The sequence below is a fragment of the Lotus japonicus genome, chromosome 2 (genome assembly GCF_012489685.1).
Source record: "Lotus japonicus ecotype B-129 chromosome 2, LjGifu_v1.2".
Taxonomy (NCBI): Eukaryota; Viridiplantae; Streptophyta; class Magnoliopsida; order Fabales; family Fabaceae; genus Lotus; species Lotus japonicus.
Window position 1 is genome coordinate 91,478,259 of NC_080042.1, and position 23,663 is coordinate 91,501,921.

Below are 23,663 nucleotides of genomic sequence, written 5' to 3' on the forward strand. Positions count from 1 at the left end.
GCGGGACTATCCAGTTACGTCAGAAAGTCGCGAAATCGCGATGGAAGCTAAAAAAAGCTGAAAAAAAGCTCGGAAAAAGGTAAAAACTTACATGGGTAAGCTTCTATTCTTGACTTGAGATCACCCAAAAGAGCTTTGGGGTGGAGGAGTGGAGGAGTGGAGGATTAAGAGGAGAGTGAGGAGGAGGGTGAGGAGGAAGAAGGAGATGGTGTGTGGGAAGTAAAAATTAAATATTACCTTTTTATGTTTTTTTTACTAAGGGCATTGTTGGAATTTTTAAAAAAGGAGATGGCGGACTTAGCAAAACAGGGAGGCGCAAATAGTCTCTGCCTAAAATTAATCACACCCTTAATATGTGTGCCTGCACTCAAAGTGAACAGTTAAATAGGAACGGAGGGAGTATGATAGAATCATGGTTTTTTTTTTTTGAAAGAAGGATCATGGTTTTAAATATTATTAAAAGAGGATGCATACAATTATGAGTATGGTTTCAAAAGAAAATAAGGTTCCATAAATTATTGAAGTTTTTTTTTTACATCGGAAAGATAAATTGTACCCGCCAATAATCGATCCCTGGAGCTCCCCCTACCAACCCACATATATATCTCAGCTCCTACCACTTGAGCTATCCTACGGGACATAAAATAAATTATTGAAGTTTGATAGTAAAAACATACATACACATTTTTTTCCATTATTTCACATCAGATCCTCTGAAATTAAAATGTAAACAAGATTTTTCATTATTTGTTATAGATGTGATTCTAATATTTTGTAGAGTATAAAAAAATAGTACACATATGTATTGCTATTTCATTGGTCTCGGCCCGCGATTTCATAGCCAACAATGAAATTATTACAAATCGCTTATAGAATATAATTGTTTGCCTTTTCAAAGCAACATTGATAATGAACTAGTATTGTGATATCGTCCCTACAACAATATTATGCAGCTGATCCTGTGACTTCAATATGAAACTTGCTACTTAATTGCTTTACTAAGAATTGTGTCAGTGTAATTCAAAATTCTAAGAAGCATTAGTCTTGTCAAGTTCTTCCAAAGCCGCCCACAATTTAGGATCGGCATAATCCTTTATCAGAAAGGCAGGCTTTGCTTCCATCAGTAAATCCTCTGGGTTTCGGGTAGCTATACCTATAACTGGCATCCCAGCTGCCACTCCAGCTTTGATTCCTGAGACAGAATCCTATGACAACAGAATAGGTTTGTCAAAAGCAGAACCAGAACAAATTATTCTATAAGAATGCATGAAAAATGCAGACCTCAAATACAAATGTGTGATCCTTTGATGCCTTCAGAGCTTCAAGACCTTTCAAGTAGGGTTCTGGATGAGGCTTGGCATGTTCACATTCACCACCAATAATAACAGCCTCAAAGAAATCTGTGAGACCTAATATTGAGAGCATGAGTTCTGCATTTGCTCTAGGAGCATTAGTAACTGCAGCTCGCTTCAATCCACGATCTTCGATCCATTTCCTCACTTTATCAAGACCATTTAAAGGCTTTACTTGCTCAGCCGCCAATCTGGATAGTTCATCATGGAATTATCTTCTTAAGATTTGAATGAACAACAATGGAAAAAGGGGAAGAGAGTGAGAGATAGTGGGGTTTACCTCCGAAACATGGCTTCCTTATCATCTACAAACTTCAAACCTCGTTCCAGGTCACCGGGAAAGAGAGCCGCTGCAATATCATCATTGTGCTTGCCAGCAACAGTCTCAATAAAAAATTCCTCTGTTATGGGAACACCTCCATTGAAACCAATCTGACAACCACCAAAGTTTCTGTTAATTTTCTAATTGGTATTGAAAATGTGCTTAATCATGCTGATTTATAAACACGATAAGAGGAATATGGCAATAAAAAACTATAATATCTATTTTCTGAAAGTTCAGGCTTAAAACTTTTTTTACCAAGAAAAGAAACACTACCTCCTGAAGCATTTCACGAAAAGCATAATAGTGGAGAGGATCAGAATCACAAAGGGTCCCGTCTATATCAAAGAGCACTGCTTCAAGCGGAGCAAGTCTTGTGAGAGAACTCTGGCTGTGGCCAAAGCATGAAGGTGATAAGTGACATGGGCAGCAAATGATAAACAGGATATGCGTATATTACAAAGTTTCTATCACAAAGCATCCAATGAATCCCCAAAAACTTAAGTTATTAGATGAAAGCACATGAAGTACATTTACGAACACATCCTCTTACGCTAGAATACGCTGGACCTAAGCATAGATAATGCACATAGCAACCTTACCTAGAGCTAAAATTTAACTTGTATACAAAAGAATGAAAATAATATAGATCAAACTCTAGACCACGTGGCTATAGAGGTTTTAAGCTCGTAATACCCCTCTCTCTGCAAGAACGTGGAAATTATGACAGAATTTGACATATCACACACGATTGCATTCGCTAGTTTGGGCGTAGAGTACTAATTCATATAGTTGTAACAAGAAACCAAGTCAAATAGATAATTTGATAACTCATCATTGGATACCCCTTAAAATATTCAAAAACGGAAGGGAAATGGATCAAAATTGTAACAGATCTTCCTTCAGTTAACAAAGACATCTCTTAGCAACTCATTGCAGACATTTTCAGCTAGTTAGAAGATGAAGTTATGCAAAAACCAAAAGTATCATACTACCTACATCATAAATGGCCGGGACAGATGATTGGTTCATTGCAGATCCCTAAATCGCGATATCTTGAATAATATTCAGAAATTCATCGAATTGGATTTATAGAAATATATATATAGATCCAAACCAATGAATCACCTAAGCTGCTTATAGTAGTCGGCTAGGCACTCTGCACATTTATAATAAATAAATTCAACATACATGCTTTCTAATCGATCCATGTTATGAATTTTGAATGGCGAGTAAAGCATACAAAGATGTAGAATATGGAAATGTATAAGCAATCGCAGTATCGAAAACGAAAGATGAAATCAAAGAAAATCGCAAATGGTGGAGCAAGAACGTTACCTTTCAACGCGATTCGCAGAAGAAGCCGTCATGGTTTACCTGCCAGATGAAAGGAGAGCGAGAGAGAGATGGATGGAGATGGAGGTAGTTACTTCCTTGGCACTTGGCTTTGCAGCAAGAATAATGGTGATGGAATCTGCCACAGAATCGAAATCGCATGTCAATATATGCCATGCGTTTATTCTTTTATTTCCTCTCTGTTTCCTTTTCAAATTGCATTTTTTTATTTTATTTAATTCAGGTTTTTATTTCTATGATTATTAATAATATTCGTTTAAAACTATAATTTTTTAAGATGTTTACTTTACTTCATTTATTTATATTTTATTCAAAGATAATTTTTTAGTCAAACACGTTTATTTAATAACCTTGCAACATGGCTTAAATAAGCATTAATTTACTAAAAAAAACATCAAATTGCCAACAACTACTAAATGCCATGTGCTGCATCAATTTTTTTTTTGTCGTTTTATATAAGTGCATATAAGAAAATAATGACCACTCATTCCCCGCAATATACCGCAATCTAAAATGTATATGTTTTATATTGATTTTGTAATATTTTATACTCACAACAATGCGAGTCTTTTCAACAAGTATCTCAACTCACATGTTTTTTAAGAAGAAAACTTCTGATTGCCATCATTATTACTATCACCACCACACCTTCGACCACTACTATCTGCACCACCCTTCTCTACTGCCTTTGTCGTCGCCACCACACCTTTCAACAACGTAGCCGCCATTAACACAACCACCACCATATTACCACTATCACCACCAACACCACTCTCCATTACCATTGTCACCGCCACATCAACCCCCACTACCACACCCTCCACCATCTTTTAATACTTTTATCTCTTTGACAAAAATAAAATGACTTTTATCTCTAAACTTTTTAAATTTTTTGAAATATTTTATCTCTTAATTTTACTCCCTAGTAGTTATTATATAGTGGTTTCTATTTTACAAATTAATATTAGAAAATACTTAATTTAAAATTTTTATATGCTATGAAAAGAACTTTACCATTGTAGCAAAAAAAAAAGAACTTTACCATTCCAAATTCAATTAAAATATTAGGAGAACAATATCATTATCATTTATCAACAGATTTTCAAAAGATTGCTGATGTTAATGGATAAATGAGAATATAAAACGGTGGATAGATTGCTTCGAGACTCGGGTAGAATAAATATCTCTCTCCCTTAGGTTTTGGGTTTTGTAGACTTGTTCCTTGCGTCTATATTGTTTGGCGAAAAGCTCTCAGGTTAGAATAATTCAATTCTACACTCTTTTCTTGATAGTAGCGATGAACTGATGATCATCACTGTATTTTTATGATTCTATTTTTGTCTTTTGCATGATTTTAATAGTTCAATTTTGATTTATTACTAGTATGTTTCATCGTTCAGTGCTTAATCATCTTGATCATCGTATTTGTTCTCGTTGCAATCGAGCAGCATGGTTTACTTACCCTGTTAATATTCACATGATTGATTTTAATAGTTCAATTGTTTATTAGAGAGATACATATAACTTTTGGGTGTCTAAGTATAATAATTGATCGATTATTTCTTTTTATATGTTTTGTGCCTCGACTCAGTAACTTGACAATGGGAGGAAGTTCATTTGATGATGATTGGGAGCTCACTTACCCTAATAATGAAGGTCTAACACTTGTGTTGGTTGGTCGCACTGGAAACGGCAAGAGTGCGACTGCGAATAGTATTATTGGGAAGAAGGTCTTTAAGTCGGATTACAGCTCTTCTGGTGTAACCTCCCGTTGCGAACGGCACACAACCGAATTGAAGGATGGACAAACTGTTAATGTTATCGATACTCCAGGTAAAAGGCATTATATGCTTGTTCTCAAGTCATGACCAAAATGGTAGTGTTATTGACACTTGTCATATTTCTTCACAGGATTATTTGATATTTCTGCGGAATCGGAGTTTATTGGTAAAGAAATAGTTAATTGCATAAAATTGGCTAAAGATGGGATCCATGCTGTCCTTGTAGTGTTTTCTGTTCAATCACGGTTTTCTAAGGAAGAAGAAACTGCGCTGCGGAGCTTACAGATGTTATTTGGAGAGAAAATTGCTGATTACATGATCGTGGTCTTCACTGGAGGAGATGTATTGGAAAACAGGAAGAAGACACTGCAAGATTACTTGGGAAGCAGCTGTCCAGAGCCTTTAAAGGTTTTTATGCTTTAGACCTGGAAGAGGAGCCAAATCTGCTTTTTATGCATTTTAATTCATATGATATAGCATTTTTCCTGAATCTACTTTTCCTAACTGCCTAAAATTTCTTTTATTTTGATTTTTTTTTTTGCACCCCACCAAAAAAACTAATTTAATTATCAAAAAAATTAAACTTTGTTTTTAATCAAGCTTTTATTTTTGATAAAAGAACAACTAGAGGGACTTAAACTACCATCTTATGCCATTTGGAGATTAATAAGTTTATAGCATAGATATGTAGAACGTTTGCTGAAGTTGGTGTAGTTTATTTACTTTATTAGCTTCTCTTGGTCTTGTAGCTATTGCATTTGTTTTTTGTTATTTAGGTTATATCTTTTACTGTATTCTGGTACATGTTTCTTGTATTTGTTATAAACTTTCTTATTCTAAAAGGAATGAAGAGTTTTTATTTGACCGAAACTATCTTCTTCAGAATGCTTCACTTGCCCTGTTTGCATGCTGCTATCTTAATGCTCCATTTTTCATGGTTTCAACCATGAACTCACTTTCCTAGTTATCAATTGCTTTTCATTTAGTAGTAAAAGACTCTTTGTGTTTCATGATATATTGGATTATAGGAAAGTCCATTATCAAATCTTTAATGTAAAGTTAATAATTTTGTTGATTTCATCTGACTTTTGTAGGATATTCTTAGTCTTTGTAAGAATCGTTGTGTGCTCTTTAATAACGAAACTGAGGATGAAATGAAGCAGTCTGAACAAGTTCAACAACTTTTATCCTTTGTAAACACCATTCTAGCACAGAATGGTGGACGACCTTATTCAGATGAGTTATTTGCAGAACTGAAGGTGGTTGTTTTGCAAATTATTTTTAACTTGTTTGTTAAATATTTGAAAAAATAATATAATATACATAATCAGTGAATTCATATTTGAATGTAGAAAGGAGCAATGGAGCTGCATAACCAACAAAGACAGGTTAATTTACAAGGACAAGAGATATTGGAGTACAGAAAGCAAGCGAAGCAAGAATATGATGATCAGCTAAAACGAATTTCTGAGATGGTACCTTTTATTTCCTATTTTGTGATATTCGTCATTTTATCTTGCTGGAAGTCATTTAATTTATTTTTCCGGAAGTTAAACACTCACTTCTTTGTTATCAAAATTTGTATAGCAGCATTATTCATGTATGATAGGCACTGGGGTTAGTTAAGAAGCATTAGTAGTTTGTTAATGAGTTAAAGGGTTTATGAGGCAATTTGACTATAAATAAGAGGCGGTTAGGGAGCATTAGGGCTTTTTTTGCATCTTTTGGTTATCATTTGGGATTTGGGTTAGGGACAGCAGTTCTCTCTGGTTCCCTCTATCATTGAATAAAATCAGGGTTCTAGTCATTTAATGTTTTCATCCACATGTATATATTTATGGAGGTGAGTAGGTGACTAAGATTTGGAGGGTATATTTCCCAAAGGATACAGTATACGGTCTGGTTAGTTATTGCCAGTGGCAGTCAGGAAGTTAGGTAGGTTAAATTTTAATGAGAAATATTTTTCATGACAATTAATGAAATTGAGACTCTTGTACTCTTCACTTTTGAATCCAAGCACCATTCCCTCCTCTCCCCCCCCCCCCCTCAAATTGCTTTACAATTCTTATCATACCTAGTGTGAGAGCCCATGAGCGCAACCTATCTCTGACTTCTACAAAGTATAAGGGAAATGTGTGCAGTAAGTCCTGTTACACTTACAATGTTTGATTTTGTCCTTGAGAGATGAAGAAAGAAATTGGGGAGATATGACTTCTAAGTTTTATCAATTCTTTTGGATTAGATTTGTGAGTTAGAAGTTGTCATATGAAGTTAGCTCCACCAGTTGGTATGTTTTTCAGGAAACATATATTTACAGCTAGGTTACTTTTGATTCTTGGCTTAGCTGGTACTTTGTTATTATTATTCTGATGCATTCTTCTTTTCTAGTGTTCTAAGCTTAACTTATATAATATATATAGCATTAACATTCGAGGTTGATTGTATCCTCCAGGCTCCAGTATTTTTGTTTTTGAATAATTACCTGGTTTCATAGGTTGAATCAAAGTTGAAGGCGGCAACTGTGAGGCTTGAGCAACAATTGAAAGAAGAGCAAGCTGCAAGGCTTAAGGCACAAGAGAATGCAAATAAGGAAATACGTGAGCTAAGAGAACAGCTATTTAAGGCAGAAGAGAATGCAAATAAGGCACGTGAAGAACTCCGCAAGCATGGTGAAAACCGTTGTGCCATTCTCTGATTGCACAACTACTTCAGACTTTCAAAGAGCATTTTATTTTTCTGCTGGATAGTGATTTCAAATATTTGTTGCTTTGGTTAAGCCTTGCTCCATGTAAATGCCATGATCCTTTCGTAATTACTTTTATTTTGTGTTTAATGCATTATGAGATTGGAGATCCTTTCTAATCTGGCTGGCTTTAATGTGATATGAAACTGAGTGTTTTATTCTAGTAACTATTTGATCCCCTAGGTCGAGAGTTTGATTTTTATGAGTCACACTCTTGGAACACTCGGGTTGGAATTGTGAGAGCAATTTAACAATAAAATCATGATATTTTCCTTTACTCGTCAGTGTTTGCGTGGATTATGCTTGCGACTCAGGGTTCTCTTGGCAGCTGTGGATTCTGTTATGCTGGTGCGGTTTCTATTTGTCAACCTCCTCCTTTTTCCCATTTTCTTATAGTTGTTTGTTTCGATTGCTTGTGTTACATATTGCCTATTTTATTGGAGTGTGGGTTATGACCTCATTTTGGTTATAAAATTTGACAAGATACCCGGATTGGTTAAAAAAAATATTCATTTTTCCATATTTTTTTTTAGGTATTGATGTATTGTTGCTTCGATCTTTCTTTGATAGATTGGAAAATTTCTTCAATCTAATTTCTTTAATATATAGATTGGATAGTTTCTTCAACTTTTTTTATTTCACTTTATTTTTAAAATGGGATATTCTATTTGAGTGTCAATTTTAACCCAAATTTCAAAGGTGGGTCAACTTAATCTGACCCGTGTTTCAACATGCCAATAGAGGTCGGCCTACCAACCCGAATTGTCACCCATAAGGGCCTGTTTGTTAGAGAAGAGTTTGAGGAGAGGGAGATAGCCAAGAGAGAGATAGAAGAGAGTTGGAGTTACCTCCCTTGTTTGGTTCAACACAACCAAAGAAGAGAGAGACAAATATTGCGGGCCCCACCTTATTTTTTCTCTCTTCGCAAATTGCGAAGAAATCCAACTGCAGCAGCTTTTTTTTTTCTTTTTTATAGTTAACCTGTTTGTGGCGGTGCCACATCCCAACTAATTGACTTTTGGACCGCCAAAAAGATTTAATATATATAAAAATGTCTTATCAACTTTTAAAAGTAATATTTTCTCACTCTTCCACCTCATTACTTCTCATTTATCTCTATCATACCAAACAATATCTAAATTCACTCTATTTCTTACCTATTTCTCTCTACTCAACTTCTCTCTTCCCTACTCTCTCTTCTTTATCTCTCTCTTCTCTACCAAACGAAGCCTAAAAGAAGTTTAGGCAAGGTAGGTAAAGGGTTTTGTATCCTCGGTAACTGGAGCCAATGAAAAGGAAACGGAGGAGGACTTCCATGGAGCATGGGTGGTGGTTGAGATGAAGAGGGGTTTGAGAGAGAGGGTTGAAGAAAAAAAAATGACTTGACGTTCTTTAAAAGAAATAATATTTTGTGCTTAAGTAAAATACACTTAGGCTGTTAGGCACATACATGTTATTAAATGAATGTTACATAGGTTATAGGTTAGTTCTTCCATGTCACTGGATTTAGATAGCGTTGATGTCATCTATAATTTTTTACAAGTTGGTGGTCATTTTAAGTATTGTGATTAACATTCTAATGTTGAATTTTTTTTACTCTCTACCTATGCAATACTTTATGTTTTATGTCATAATTTTTTGTGTTTCATCGCTTAAAACCCCTACTCTTGTAATCAATTAGAGGGAAGAGGAATGACATAATTTTTCACAAAATAAAAAAATGTGACCAAATATACTCATTTAAAATTGTAAATATTAATGAGTCAAGTCACACGATCAAATAGATGGATAGATAATGATAAAAATTGTAATTGTAATTGTAATTGTAATTAAAAATTAAAAGGAAGGACACATGAATGAGATTTTTTTTTCATAACATATAAATGAGAATCTTTGCTATGGCAGAGTGATGACACGAGTATTAGAGACCAAAAGCTAGGTGTGAGGTGTCATATCACTGCAAAGTGGCATTGCCAAAACATGGCGCGTATTATCAAAGACACATGAAACTAGATTGTAACAAAAAAGTGAAATTAGAAACAACCGCTTTTGACTTTTGATGATTCCACTAACTATTTATCACACTCGTGTGTTAATTGTTTCAATTTGAGTACGCAGGCATATAAGCAAAATCGCAGGCACATAAGCAAAATCACGGTAGAAGCAAGCAGAATCCACAGACAGAGAGGAAAAGAGAAGAGAGATGTCGGCGGCGCAGGTGGATCCGCATGACAAGATGAGGGCAAGGAAGGTTCAAGAAGAACAGGAAGAACAGGAAGGTAACAACATGTTTCGATGTGATTTAACCATTTCCAAATCCATTCCTCACATATGATATGATTATTTAGATACTATAAATACTTTAGGGAATAAATTGTTCATGAGCTCTAAAATACTTTAACTAATTGGACACTTTAATTATACTCGAAACAGGGGGAAACGCCAGAGGCAGCTGAATCACCAGCTGCCACAAATTACCAAACACGCCACTGTTATGTCAAATATGTGGAGTATCACAGGTAAGTCATGCACGATTTCTTCTTCTCTCTTGCTCAATAACAAGAACCTCTAGTTTTCTTCCGGTGTCTAAACTCAGAAGTTTGTGTGACGATGGAAAGCAGATGCATTCAGCAGAAGGGCGAAAAAGCACCTGAATGTGAGAAACTGGCCACCTATTTTAGGTCCTCTTGTCCAACCGAATGGGTCAGTGAGCACTTTGCAATTCAAAATTTAAGGGGGATTCATTAAACTGTCAAAGAAATAAATAATTTAAGAAAGAATTTATTGGAATCTGAACTTTTCTTTTTAATCTATCTCATTTTAAACATGTGAACAATGAAGCCAGGTTTTATTATTTTTATTATTATTGTTGTTGTTGTTGTTGTTCTAATTTTTTTTATTTCTATGTTTTGCAGATTGCAGAATGGGATAGAGAAAGAGCAGAGGGAAGGTTCCCTGGAGAAATATAGGCTATATAGGAAATCCCTTTTTTTAAAGTGCAACCCTAGTGCATAGACTTCACAATAAAATAGTAGACACATTTTGTTTACTGTATACATTGAAATATATGAGAATAAAGAAAAAGAATAAATGTGATATTGATGTAATGTGAGAAGAGGAAAGTGATAAAGAACTGTATATGAGTGTTGTTACTATTCGTGGTACCCTGGAATGAAATGACTATTGTATAAAAAAATTAACATTAAGTGGAATTGTGTTTGTTTTTCATGGAGGCTTCTAAGTTACAAGTTGAGATACCGGTCAAGTTGTTAATTTTTGCATTGGTTTAAGATCTTTTAGAGTTGTTGGATCTAATAAGTCGGTTAAGATGTGTGAATGCGTTCATCTGTTGTAACTTAATCTACCGCTTCAATTTCTTATAAATAAATTGAGAGTTCTCAAGCGGTTTTGAATCGTCTCTTGTATTTGACGCATTTCCGCTGCGAAAAGCTGAACACGGTGGTTGACCATAGATGGTCATGGTGGCACGCTTGATTGGGGAAGCAATCAAAGAAGGGTATCAAAGAAGGGTGAAGGAGAAAGGATAAATTACACTAAAGAAGCAATCAAAGAAGGGTGAAGGAGAAAGGATAAATTACACTAAAGGGGATTTGATGTAAAATACAAATTAACTGTAATAAATTATAAAAACCAATAACAGGTACCATTAATTCATCTTAACCGACTTATTAGATCCAAGGACTTTAAAAGGTATCTTTCAAGGAACATTTTCAGAGACAAATTGGAGCATTCGTCCATCTTTATTTTGTGTGGTGAAGTATTTTATGCTCAGATTTATAAATCTATTGTTTCATCTACCCTTTGTGGAATTCAAATTGCAAGGTTTGCTCTTTTCATATCTAATTTGTTGATTGCAAATTACAATATCATATTTGTCCGGGCAACTGATCAAGAAACAGTGTGCATTTAGCAAGTTCTTGCTTCTTATGACCAAGTCTCTAGATAGGTTATTAACCCTAATAAGTCAATGTTCTTTTGTAGCCGATGAATTTGCCAAGTTCCAAGTTAAGTGAGATTATCAAATTGGTGGAATTTGAGACGGTGGAGTATTACAATAAATGGTAGAAAATTATGAAAGTGTTAAGTCCTTTCAGAATTATGTTCAGGTAAAGAAATCTCCACTAGCATTTCTTCCTTCACTTACCGTGACATTTTCGCCTCCATGTATTTTTTTTGTTTTCTTGATTAATGAATTTCGTCTTTTTTTAAAATCTATTTATTTTATTAAAGACTATAAATATATTTGACTCGTATAATTATATACTTCACGTGACTACTCACGTGACAGTGAGCAAGGAGTGCGTATATTGTACGTCGACAACCACAAGCATACATACGCGTGCGTGTACACACTCATACGCTCATTCATCTTGTTTCTACTACGTCTATCTCTCTTCATTTCATTCTCATATCATGTGTTGTTGTTCGAGTGTCTCCTTCTTTATTTCCTCTTCCTTTCCCTTTCTCACTCCCAACCCTAACCCTAATCACAAAAATTCATGACCCTTTCTCTTCCAATCTCTCACAACAACAACAACGCACTCTCTCAAAAACCCTAACTCAACAAGATCGCCGATAACCCCTTCCGATGGATTCACAGCAGAACAACAATCTCTTCGACACCGCTTCGCAACCCGACACCGCCAACGACGCTTACACTTTCCTCGAATTCAACACTCAGGGAGAAGATTTCGACTACCCGGAGTTTCGCGACCCGATTAGGTCACCGGTGGCATGGCCTACACCGTCCGATTCGCTGGCTGACCCGTCTGAGCGAGGTGGAGCCGGGTCGGACCAACAGTCTGATGCCTCGCCTGTTTCGGTGGCTCCTGGAAGCGCGACCAAGGGGCGGTCTGGGAGCAGCGGTGGGAGTAGCCAGGTGGTGGATGCACTGGCTGCGGGGATGAGCGGGTTGAATTTCGAGGATACTGGGGATGATGATAATTATGAGTATGGTAAAGGGGATTTCACTGAACATGCTTGTCGTTATTGCGGGGTTTCCAATCCTGCGTGTGTCGTGAGGTGCAATGTGCCTTCCTGTCGCAAATGGTTCTGTAATTCGCGGGGGAACACTTCCGGATCGCATATCGTGAATCACCTGGTGAGTTGTTGTATCGGCATTGCCATTTTTTGGTTGTTTGATTTTCGATTTGTGTTGTTCTTTGTATTTGGGTTAGTGGTGAACTCATCTTGTGTATTTAGAAATTGGAGAGTAAGGAAGTTCTAGCTTGTTCTTCATCAAATGCTGATGTATGGATCTATTTTGACCAAATATCAGATAGTTATTTGAAAAACTAAGAGTAGTTGAGGGGTGCCTATTACACAACTTATCAAATGTGGTAATTGATGTTGTTAGAACATAGTTATTTAGACAAATGAATGAAGTTGATAGTTGCAATGACCACCAATTGGAAAGTGACTTGAATATTTGGTTCCATTTCCCTAACTTAATAATGGTGTTAAAACTGTTGACATTGACGTTGCTTTGCAGCTATAGGACGACAATGATCACAGGTCTTAGTTTAAAAGTTTTGATTATTATAGAATATATATTTATATTCGCTTTATATTAGCTTATGCCCCCTTTTGGATTTTAGCAAAAACTTTCATTCTGTAACACTGTTCTTCTGACCGTCCGTCACATTGTGTTATATATATGATGTCTCTTGATCAGAAGGCTGTCATTTTATTCTTGAATCCAGGTGATAAGATATGTTAAGATATTGATAGATAATGTATATCAGATCTAAGTTGTCAATCCTGGCGGGATCCCAGTTTCCCATCCCATCCCGGCCAAGTACTGGGATGACCACCCCCATCCTGTCAATCCCAGCCCAGCATTTCCTGCGGGATCCCCGCAGGACAGTGAAATTTCCTGTTTTCCAAAAATGCCCTCCAAATTTAAACGTTGGGTTGTTTATTTAGGGGAATTTCCGAGTTTCGCAATGGACTAAACCCTAGCTCTGTTTTTTACATCTCCTCTGCTCTGCTTAGGTAGCTTCTGCCCTATCCTCTGCTAAGGTAGGCCTACGACTTTAGTATTTAAGTAGTTAAGTACCATGTATCTTTTTGTTTTTTAGTTATATAACTTTTGTTCAAGACCTATGATTTTTATTGCTAGTTTGCTACTATTAAAGTATGCATATGCTATGAATTTCAAGTAATATTTATCATTGATTTGTGTGTGTGTTCGATTACTGCTTTTGGATTTGCATGTTTGCCATTTACCCGCCTATGTTCCTTTTATTACCTTTTTTATGACTATGTATACGATCACTTTATCATCTCTTTTTATCTACTAACTGCATTTAGCTGATTTAATACTGCGTAAACAGTTAAAAGTATCCTTACAAAGTAACATGGCGGGTAATTAGGCCTTGTAATGGAAATACTAGAAAAATGAATATAAAAATCTATTTATATCTGTACTGTCTATCTCCTCTGGTTAGTTTGAATTTCAAAAACTCACAATTTTTATATATAGTCAGTGAGTGACGATAAATAAGTTGCTTTTTGGACTTTGGAGTGGATATGTTTATGAATTTCAGATTCAAACATATCACTAGTTGACTCATAACTCCTGAAATTTTTGCTGTTGTATGGATATTTTAAGTATATATTTGTCATTGATGAGTAATTTGCTTCGATTTCTCCTTATTTTGTTGTTCATGTAGGTTCGAGCAAAACACAAGGAAGTATGTCTACACAAAGATAGTCCATTGGGAGAAACTATTCTTGAATGCTACAACTGCGGGTGTCGTAATGTGTTTCTTCTTGGATTTATTTCTGCGAAGACAGAAAGTGTAGTTGTCCTTCTTTGTCGCGAACCGTGCTTAAGTGTTAATGCCTTGAAGGACATGAATTGGGACCTTAGTCAATGGTGCCCCTTGATTGATGATAGGTGTTTCTTGCAGTGGCTTGTCAAGGTTTCTATGCTTCTTACTTTCCTTGTGTTAATTAATCTAAGGTTATTTATTTTGCTAAACTTTGTTACAATGTGGTTTTCTGCAGATCCCATCTGAACAAGAGCAGTTAAGGGCACGCCAAATTAGTGCACAACAAATAAATAAGGTGGAAGAGTTGTGGAAGACAAATCCTGATGCTTCTTTTGACGACCTTGAGAAGCCTGGTGTAGATGATGAACCTCAGTCTGTGGCTTTGAAATATGAAGATGCATATCAGGTGCGTCTTCAGGATGGCTTCTTAAGTTTTGCTTTTGTATTATGGAGATGTCACCATTTTCATGGTTTACCCTTGGGGGCTTACCTTATTATGTTTCTTTTTTTGCCTTGTTTCTCAGTATCAAAATGTATTTGCACCTCTTATTAAGCTTGAAGCTGATTATGATAAGGTAATATTTTTCTTTACTCCAGTTTTATAACATTGTATCATTAGCTGCTTAGCTTTTTAATTTTACTATATGTACTTTTTGACCTTCACCGACTATAAAAAAAGTCTGATTTTCCTCCATACCTCCCATCTTTTATAATGTTTGTTTGGTATCTTATATGCGTCATGTTGATGTAGATGATGAAAGAATCACAAAGCAAGGACAATGTCACAATTCGATGGGATATTGGTCTTAACAAGAAGCGTATTGCATACTTTGTATTTCCAAAGGTAATATATCTTCTGCACAGTGCAATTGTTACTACTATGGTTGTACATTATTATATGTTCATTATATCATCTTATGTTTTTCACTGTTTATATTCAATGTTTTCTTTGTTATTTATACTCTAGCTGTTGGATGATAAACAAGGTTGTGTCATTGTAGGAAGATAACGAGTTGCGGCTGGTACCTGGTGATGAACTACGCTTGCGTTATTCTGGTGATGCTGCACATCCTGCATGGCAGTCAGTGGGTCATGTGGTATGCATGGCTGTTATTTTATCTTCAGTACTAAAACGAAAACTTACTGTCTGTGTTAAAATCTCATTCAACTGCACTGTTACTCTGTTAGTATTCCTAAATTTAGTAAAAAATATTAATAAGAAAAAGGTTGATAAAAAAATAACGAAAATTATTTTCAAATAGTGAAACTCCTACTTAATTTAACTCTCCTATATCATCCTCTTTTTTAGATCCATTAGTCTTTCGACTACCCATTATCTATTCTTTTGTTGAAAGTAAAAGAAGCTCTGCTGACTGCTCTGTTAATTTGTTTTATTGTTCACTTTGTTTACTGCATGCAAACAACTAATATGGAACTACATTTATGATTATTTTAATATCTACAATTAGTTTCTTTTCTTTCTTTTAATTATTCAGTAATGTGCTGTGTAAGGTGATTATATTCTATTTTCAGATCAAGTTAACTGCACAAGAGGAGGTTGCACTGGAGCTTCGCGCTAGTCAGGTAAATTTAGCTTTAATTTACAAACTGTAAGACCTCTCGAGCTCTTTATCCTTGCCTGGTGTTTATTTCCTTTGGTCGTATGCAGGGGGTTCCAGTTGATGTTAACCATGGTTTCAGTGTTGATTTTGTCTGGAAGAGTACCAGCTTTGATAGGATGCAAGGAGCTATGAAAACCTTTGCCGTAGATGAGACAAGTGTTAGTGGGTAAGTTGGTCCTAGGCAGGGCTTAATCGCATTAGTTTGGATGCGCTATATTTCCTACTATTCCATTTACGTTATGTTTCCTCCATTGTTTGGGGTTAGGATTGGGTGGGCAATGGGCCAGTATACACTATCCTTTTATTACCTGGGACTGAGTGTTTTGTCCGTAGGATGATTTAGGAGACAGTTGTGTGAAGTCATGCTTGAGCATATGTGTATTGTAAGGGAACAATCATGTCAATAGCATCATTGCAGTTTTATGTCTGTTTTAACTAACTATGGGATCTCCTAACAAAGTTTATATTGTTCTGATGGATTTTTGCTTTGCATTTGTTCATCTGTAATTCTTAACTTTGCTGATTAATATGCAGGTATATATATCATCACTTATTGGGTCATGAAGTTGAGGTTCAGTTGGTGCGTAATGCATTGCCTCGTCGCTTTGGTGCACCAGGGCTTCCCGAACTGAATGCATCACAAGTATGGTGTAGTTTCCCCTGATCTATTATCGTAGTCATGTTTTATTATTCTCGCAAACATGTTTTACATCTCCATTTTGTTTCTTGCTGTTGTCAGATCAACTACTTCCCATTCATCTGTTCTTAGAATATGTTATGGGAATTGGTAGCAAACCTATTTGAGGTGTGGGGGATAGTGTAGCAAAATGCTGTTATCCTTTATTTGGATGGTTGAGATTGATGAGAAAACATATGGCATTTTAAATTTTGTTATTAACTGACTATTATGATAACGTTATTTCCTAAAAGATATATATATATATATATATATATATATATATATATATTAATAACTAACTGTTATGCTAACTGCGTATTCTAATGATGATTCTTATAAAATATATTTTAACTATAATATGTAGCAGAGATGTAGCTATAAATTTAAAGGTATATAGCAACTTTAGTCTCCTCCAAAATCCCCCTAATTAGGGAACTTTGAAAAGTTTGTGCTGGAGGATTTTGGACACTTCAGAGTCTCATTTTCCCTTCTCAGTTAAGAAATCTCTAAAGTAAGGATAATGCTTTCCTTTGATCTTCTCTTCTCCTCCATTATCCAATCGGGCTTCATCCAAATAAGGATTTTAGTGAAAGAATTTGTTATTAGTTGTTACTCTAGATTTTTGAATTACTTTCCTATGCTTAACTTAGTAATGTGAAAGATTATGATACCTACACAAAATTGGAATAATAACTTCAATTTTATTTTGTACTAGATATGGTTTCATGAAATGTTGGAAGTATAGATCAGCATATCTGGTGATTATTGTTATGCTTAGGCTTACTGTTGCTCTTAGTTACAGCTGTTACAACTTCCTTAAGAAGCTTCATTATGCACATTAGTTATCTAGGAGATTATAATATCAGGTTTCAGATTAGAATGCACAATATACTCATTTTCATATTCATTCTCTCTTCATCACAAACTATTTTTAAAATTTCCTCTGGATGGTGTTTTTTAAACTCACTGATCTCCTACGTTCTAGGTTTATGCCGTCAAGAGTGTTCTCCAGAGGCCTATTAGTTTGATTCAAGGACCACCTGGAACTGGTAAGACTGTAACTTCTGCAGCGCTTGTATACCACATGGCCAAACAAGGTCAGGGACAGGTATGTTCTTAAATTTTTTCTAGATATAAATCTATAGTTTCTTTTCCAGCTTTTCTCTTGCTTCTGTTTATTCACATATTCTATCGCCCACTCCTCTCCCAACTTATTTTTCAGGTTTTGGTTTGTGCACCCAGTAATGTAGCTGTGGATCAACTGGCTGAAAAAATAAGTTCTACTGGATTAAAGGTATCATTGCTATTTATTCTGTTTCAGAGTTGGTTATATATTAAAATTGTTAACCTTCCATGTAATACAATTATTTCATTCAAGGTTGTGAGGCTATGTGCAAAATCGAGGGAAGCTGTGAGTTCACCTGTAGAGCATTTAACTCTTCACTATCAGGTTAGTGTTACATTTCAGCACCAATTTTCTTTCCATACCTTGGCCATTTTAGTTTATTTTTCCTCTTAAATCAATGGTGAACATTGTCTGAATGTGATTGGCTCCTGCAGGTTCGACATCTTGACACATCTGATAAGAGTGAACTTCATAAGTTACAACAGCTAAAGGATGAACAAGGTCTGGGCTTTATTTGTGCTCAAAAGCTAATCAATCTTAGAAAATAGTCTGATTGGTATCCTAAGTTCAGAAAATATTGTCTTACAAAAATGACAATTATTTTGTTTAATCATGTTTCAGGAGAACTTTCCAGCAGTGATGAGAAAAAATACAAAGCACTTAAGCGAGCAACCGAGAGGGAGATTTCTCAGAGTGCTGATGTGATCTGCTGTACATGTGTTGGTGCTGGAGATCCTCGGCTTGCAAACTTTAGGTTCCGTCAGGTTGATATATATGTTACTTGCAATGTATAATTGCCATATTCTTGTTCAATTCCTTACACCTTCGATATCTTTTTAAGGTACTTATTGACGAGTCCACCCAAGCAACAGAACCTGAGTGCCTCATTCCTTTGGTTCTTGGAGCAAAGCAGGTATTTGTCAAATCTGCACATGCAGTTGTGTACTCTTTAATTGTTGATGTTTTAACATGATGTTTCTGTTTAGGTTGTTCTTGTTGGTGATCATTGTCAGCTTGGTCCAGTTATTATGTGCAAGAAAGCAGCTCGTGCTGGGTTAGCACAATCGCTTTTTGAGCGCCTTGTTCTACTCGGTGTCAAACCAATTAGGTTGCAGGTAATGGATCTCTTAATTTTCATGTGACGATTCATGGATGAATTGCTATCTTGACAAGCTGCTGGATTATGTCAGGGCTTGGGATCTCATGCTGAGTTCTTTTAGTTTTGGCTTGACTTTTTATTTGCTGACTATAAGTTTTTGTTTTACTCTGTCAAATATCAGGTTCAGTACCGTATGCATCCATGCCTTTCAGAATTTCCCTCAAACAGCTTTTACGAAGGCACTCTGCAAAATGGAGTCACTGTTAATGAAAGGCAATCTTCAGGAATTGATTTCCCATGGCCTGTACCAAACCGTCCCATGCTTTTTTATGTTCAGGTATTGTGATACGTATTACACTTGTCATGTTTGTGAATGTTGATTCTTGTTGTAGCAATATTTCGATGGTCATCCATGGACACTATTGAATTTTTGGTTTTCTTCTTTTAACTTGCCACTTATCATATCCTTTGTCCCTTCTGCTGTTCTCTCAGTTTTCTTTTTATTGTTTATGGAATGTTGTCTAGATGGGACAAGAAGAGATAAGTGCTAGCGGAACATCTTATTTAAATAGGACTGAAGCTGCAAATGTTGAAAAGATTGTAACCACTTTCTTAAAAAGTGGGGTGGTTCCTAGTCAGGTATCTTTTGGTCTGGATTTAGTTGTTATGTTATGTCAATGCTGTTAATATTTATATTTTCCTCTCTTTTAATGTTAAACAGATTGGTGTGATAACACCTTATGAGGGGCAAAGAGCTTATATTGTGAACTATATGTCAAGAAATGGTTCTCTTAGGCAGCAACTTTACAAAGAGATTGAGGTTTCATACTGATACCATGTTTTATATGCTATCTCTGACCTAGCCACAGTTGCAGCATTAATGTTGTTCTTTTCAGGTTGCTAGTGTTGATTCCTTCCAAGGAAGGGAGAAAGACTACATTATTCTATCATGTGTTAGAAGTAATGAACATCAGGTTGATAGCTAACCCATCCTTTTGCTAGCATTATTTGTGGCTTTGTTCTAAGTTCACTTGCTTCAAATGTCTACATTTTGTTGCCATTATTATTATAAATTTTGATGGATCAATGGTTGGCTTCTATACCTTTTTAGGGCATTGGATTCCTGAATGATCCTAGGAGGCTAAATGTTGCTCTGACACGAGCAAGATATGGTATTGTTATTCTGGGAAACCCTAAAGTTCTGAGCAAGCAGCCTTTGTGGAATGGTTTATTGACTCACTACAAGGTAGTTCTTGTGTATTAGAAATATATTGCTCCTGTAGTTGATTTCTTTTTTGAAAATAGACATACAAGCACAGCAAGAGCTGGAAGTTTATTTGGAATATTTGTGGAAACTACAGAAATCTATTTCGCACCCATTTAAAGTCTATTTTCCCCCCTATCATAAGCTCTCTCAGGAAGTCACTAAACCATTATTTCCTCAAAATAAGCTAATCTTGACAAGTACTGCTCCTTTATGATTCATTGTTAAAATTTCTCCCTCATATTTTATGTGGGATTTGATACGTTTCCATTTTGTGCAGTGTTTATAATTTTCTAAATGAGCTGTGCTTTGCCCCCATTTTCTAAACAGGAACATGAATGCTTAGTTGAAGGACCTTTAAATAACTTGAAGCAGAGTATGGTTCAGTTCCAGAAACCCAAGAAGGTAGGTATCAAATTATTACAGTGTGTTGGTTTATGTACCTCACACCCCGGGCTGTGGCAGAGTGTTGTTAATGGATTCACCAGGGTTTTTTTCTGGGTTGTTTTTCTGATGAGGCATGTGTTTATCAACAATAACAATGTTACATATCAATATAACACTTCATCTTGTTTTGTACAGATCTACAATGAACGAAGGCTTTTTTATGGGGGTGGACCTGGAATTGCAGCTAATGACAATTTTGGTTCTGGTGCTGGCACAAGTTCAGATCGGCGGAGCGGTCGTGGAAGGGGTATGTAATTATTATTCTTGGGACTTGGTTTCTTTTTCAATACACTTCTGGTGTTTTATTAAGTTCTTATTATCTCCTACGCCCTCTTCTGGCTTCTGGAGCTTTTGTTCAATCACTTAGACTTTATGATTTTTGCTGTCAACTTTAGGATCTTATATACCTCCTGGCCCACCAAACGGAGCCCATAAACCCGGATTGCACCCTGCTGCATATCCTGTACCAAGGGTTCCCTTGCCTCCTTTTCATGGTGGTCCCCAATCTCAACCATATGCAATTCCATCTCGTGGGGCTGTTCACGGACCAGTTGGTGCTGTTCCTCATGTCCCATCTCCGGGAAGTCGGGGTTTTGGGGCAGGTAGAGGTAATTCCGGTGCTCCAATTGGTAATCATCTTCCACACCAACAGGGCACGCAACAGCCTATTGGGAATATTGGATCTACATTTAACTTCCCTGGTTTAGAGAGTCCTAACAGCCAGCCATCTGTTGGTGGCCCACTGTCGCAACCTGGGTTCGCCAATAATGTATGTAATTTCCTTATTCCAGCTTCATCGTTCTATTTTCATGCGCCCGTGACCTTTTCTTTTTCCGGTTAAGTTCTGATTTTAATTTTCTTGCAAATATTAGATGCCAGTCCAAGGGGCAGGCCAGTCATTTCGAGATCAATTTACTGTACCTGGATTGTCTCAGGTGCTTAATATTAATTTGGTAGCATCTTGATATTGTTTCTAATTTCTATGTAAAATGTGCTCATTGTTGTCGTCTTGTTTTAAATTATCATCAGGACTTCTTGGGTGATGACTTCAAAAGCCAGGGATCTCATGTTCCTTATAATGTAACGGATTTCTCTACACAGGTTTGTGAACTGTTATGGTTAATTTGTACATCACAAGTCTTTGTTTTTATGAAACCTAAATCCCGTCATTCATTTACTGCCTTTTTATTAGTCATAAGCTTTAAATATTCAGCTCATTTTTTTGTTGCTTTCTATTTTTTTTCCTCCGAACACTTTGTCTACTGGAAGGCTTCTCAAAGTGGGTATGCTGTTGATTATGCTACACAAGGAGCACAAGGTGGATTCCCAGGGAACTTTCTTAATCAGAATTCTCAAGCTGGGTATTCACGTTTTGGTTCTGGAAATGACTTTATGTCTCAGGTTGCTGAAGTTGCTACTATTGAATCTTTCTTTCCCCATCAATTTGAATTGCTTAGTCATTCCTGTTCTTATTTTCCTTTTTTTAATCTACAGGACTACATGGCCCATGGATCACAGGGTCTCTTCACTCAGGTTGGATTCAGCGATCCCTTGCAAGATGATGCAACACAGAACCATTTCAACATGGCAAATGCTAACCCTCTTCAATCTCAGGTTTCCTGTAGTTCCAGCTTTTTATAATGATGATGCCTAATAATATAACAATTAGCAATTAAAATTGAAATAATGTGGTTGTTTTATCCCTTGTTTTCCTGACAAGTGACAATCTTGGTTGTTGATGTTATTTGACACGTGCAACTCTTCCATCCAATAATTTATCTGGGTTCTTTGCAGATGAGTTCTCTCTACTCTCAGCCTTTTGCTCACTACAACACACAGCCGCCAAACATGCAGGCTTCCCAACAGCAGCCTCAGGGTCAGAGCTCCCAAAATCAGAAAATTCACTACAACGGTTGAGAAACTGTAGGAGCTTAATGTGGCTTTGATGGGTTATAGTCTTTGCATTCAGCAATTGGGTTTGTGCCTGTCTTTTGTGCTGAAATATGTTGCATGAGACGTCTAAAGGATTTCCATCATGGGATACCCATACTAAAGGATTGGTATATATGATCTGAGTTTGGTGCAATTGTGGCGCATTAAGAAGATACTGGCAGACACATCCCGAGCTGAAAAATGAAAAGATAACCCTGTTACCTTGATGAAATTTTGTATTGTTTGGGATTAGAGTGAAATTGTTCGAGAAAGCATTACATGGAATGGTTTTGGCGAAAGGGTTTCGATCTTGGAAGCAGAAGGAGCTGTTTGAATTGTTGTCGTCGGTGAAATACTGATTAATATAGTAATCCACATGGCACTGATCATCGCCAAAGGGAGTTCTGTACAGAAGGCAGGAATGCGGTGAACCCTTTCAGCTCTTCCTGACATGTAATTATACTCGATATATTTTAAGACTCCTTGATATGTCGGAAAGTTATAGACTATGCAACTATTGCCACTCAAAATTGTGTGGGCATATAAAGGTGTGATTGTTTTTCATGTAAATTAGGTTTGCAACAAGTGCTAGTCATGAGTGCCTAATTCCCAAAAATGAGATTGTTCAATCTCCTGGGTTAAACACCATTCTGTGTTAGAAGTTTGAAATCCAATTATATTCATCGCCCTTAAAAGTCTTAACAGGATTTTCTATAATAGTTACGGTTAAAATTGTGATAAAATTGTTTCAATGCTTATCAAAATTTGTTATATTAATTTTTGGGTAACAATTTAAAGTTGTACTTTGTATTTAACCTACACAAATATTTCTTCCTCGTTGACAGATTTACTTGTTGAGTTTTTGATTTTGTCTATTAACATTGGTGGAATGAAAAGGAAGACAGAAGTCGACCATTTTAATTTGTGATTAAGATCCTCTACCCCATTTGGTTTCTCCTTAATTGTCAATTGTCATGTTAATAAAAAAAAAGTGCACGGGAGCATGAACTTGCATGTAACCAAAATAAAACATACATGTGAATTTTAAATGGTGTGATATAGTTAATTGTTGGGACATGGAATGAATCAAAGGAGACAGATGATTTTGGTCTGTTTCAAGAAATAATTTTTCTCAACGAACTT

At 36.1% G+C, this 23,663-nt stretch overlaps 3 protein-coding genes and 1 long non-coding RNA gene across 5 annotated transcripts; 3 read left to right on the plus strand and 1 right to left on the minus strand.

Annotated features, from left to right (window-relative positions):
- Nucleotides 1-714: 714 nt before the first annotated feature.
- LOC130740991 (haloacid dehalogenase-like hydrolase domain-containing protein Sgpp) lies at nucleotides 715-3,171 on the minus strand. 2 transcript variants are annotated; one of them, XM_057593739.1, is made up of 6 exons: nucleotides 3,013-3,155; nucleotides 2,674-2,833; nucleotides 1,951-2,065; nucleotides 1,633-1,784; nucleotides 1,282-1,543; nucleotides 715-1,205 (listed from the first exon to the last, which is right to left on the minus strand). In XM_057593739.1, the coding sequence occupies exons 2-6, from the start codon at nucleotides 2,676-2,678 to the stop codon at nucleotides 1,029-1,031; spliced, it is 711 nt and encodes a 236-aa protein (XP_057449722.1). In that variant the 5' UTR covers nucleotides 2,679-2,833; nucleotides 3,013-3,155; the 3' UTR covers nucleotides 715-1,028. The 2 variants fall into 2 exon arrangements, with proteins under 2 accessions (XP_057449722.1, XP_057449721.1); XM_057593738.1 differs by lacking the exon at nucleotides 2,674-2,833 and having other exon boundaries at nucleotides 3,013-3,171.
- Nucleotides 3,172-4,125: 954 nt separating this feature from the next.
- Nucleotides 4,126-7,721, plus strand: LOC130740992 (immune-associated nucleotide-binding protein 9-like). Its single transcript, XM_057593740.1, has 6 exons — nucleotides 4,126-4,285; nucleotides 4,622-4,863; nucleotides 4,942-5,219; nucleotides 5,906-6,070; nucleotides 6,164-6,286; nucleotides 7,306-7,721. Exons 2-6 carry the CDS (start codon nucleotides 4,632-4,634, stop codon nucleotides 7,504-7,506), a joined length of 999 nt encoding a protein of 332 aa, XP_057449723.1. The 5' UTR covers nucleotides 4,126-4,285; nucleotides 4,622-4,631; the 3' UTR covers nucleotides 7,507-7,721.
- Nucleotides 7,722-9,518: 1,797 nt separating this feature from the next.
- LOC130735867 (uncharacterized) lies at nucleotides 9,519-10,726 on the plus strand. The gene is made up of 4 exons (XR_009018586.1): nucleotides 9,519-9,833; nucleotides 9,988-10,073; nucleotides 10,176-10,257; nucleotides 10,470-10,726. It is a non-coding gene; the product is annotated as an uncharacterized LOC130735867 (long non-coding RNA).
- Nucleotides 10,727-11,966: 1,240 nt separating this feature from the next.
- Nucleotides 11,967-23,222, plus strand: LOC130740993 (regulator of nonsense transcripts 1 homolog). The gene is made up of 29 exons (XM_057593742.1): nucleotides 11,967-12,676; nucleotides 14,250-14,501; nucleotides 14,587-14,757; nucleotides 14,876-14,926; nucleotides 15,103-15,195; nucleotides 15,353-15,448; nucleotides 15,885-15,935; nucleotides 16,021-16,139; nucleotides 16,508-16,616; nucleotides 17,638-17,760; nucleotides 17,875-17,946; nucleotides 18,031-18,102; nucleotides 18,213-18,279; nucleotides 18,400-18,542; nucleotides 18,620-18,691; nucleotides 18,765-18,893; nucleotides 19,059-19,214; nucleotides 19,403-19,516; nucleotides 19,599-19,697; nucleotides 19,774-19,851; nucleotides 19,989-20,123; nucleotides 20,472-20,546; nucleotides 20,724-20,835; nucleotides 20,984-21,357; nucleotides 21,461-21,523; nucleotides 21,618-21,689; nucleotides 21,858-21,989; nucleotides 22,083-22,202; nucleotides 22,383-23,222. Exons 1-29 carry the CDS (start codon nucleotides 12,164-12,166, stop codon nucleotides 22,503-22,505), a joined length of 3,786 nt encoding a protein of 1,261 aa, XP_057449725.1. The 5' UTR covers nucleotides 11,967-12,163; the 3' UTR covers nucleotides 22,506-23,222.
- The last annotated feature ends 441 nt before the right edge of the window (nucleotides 23,223-23,663 follow it).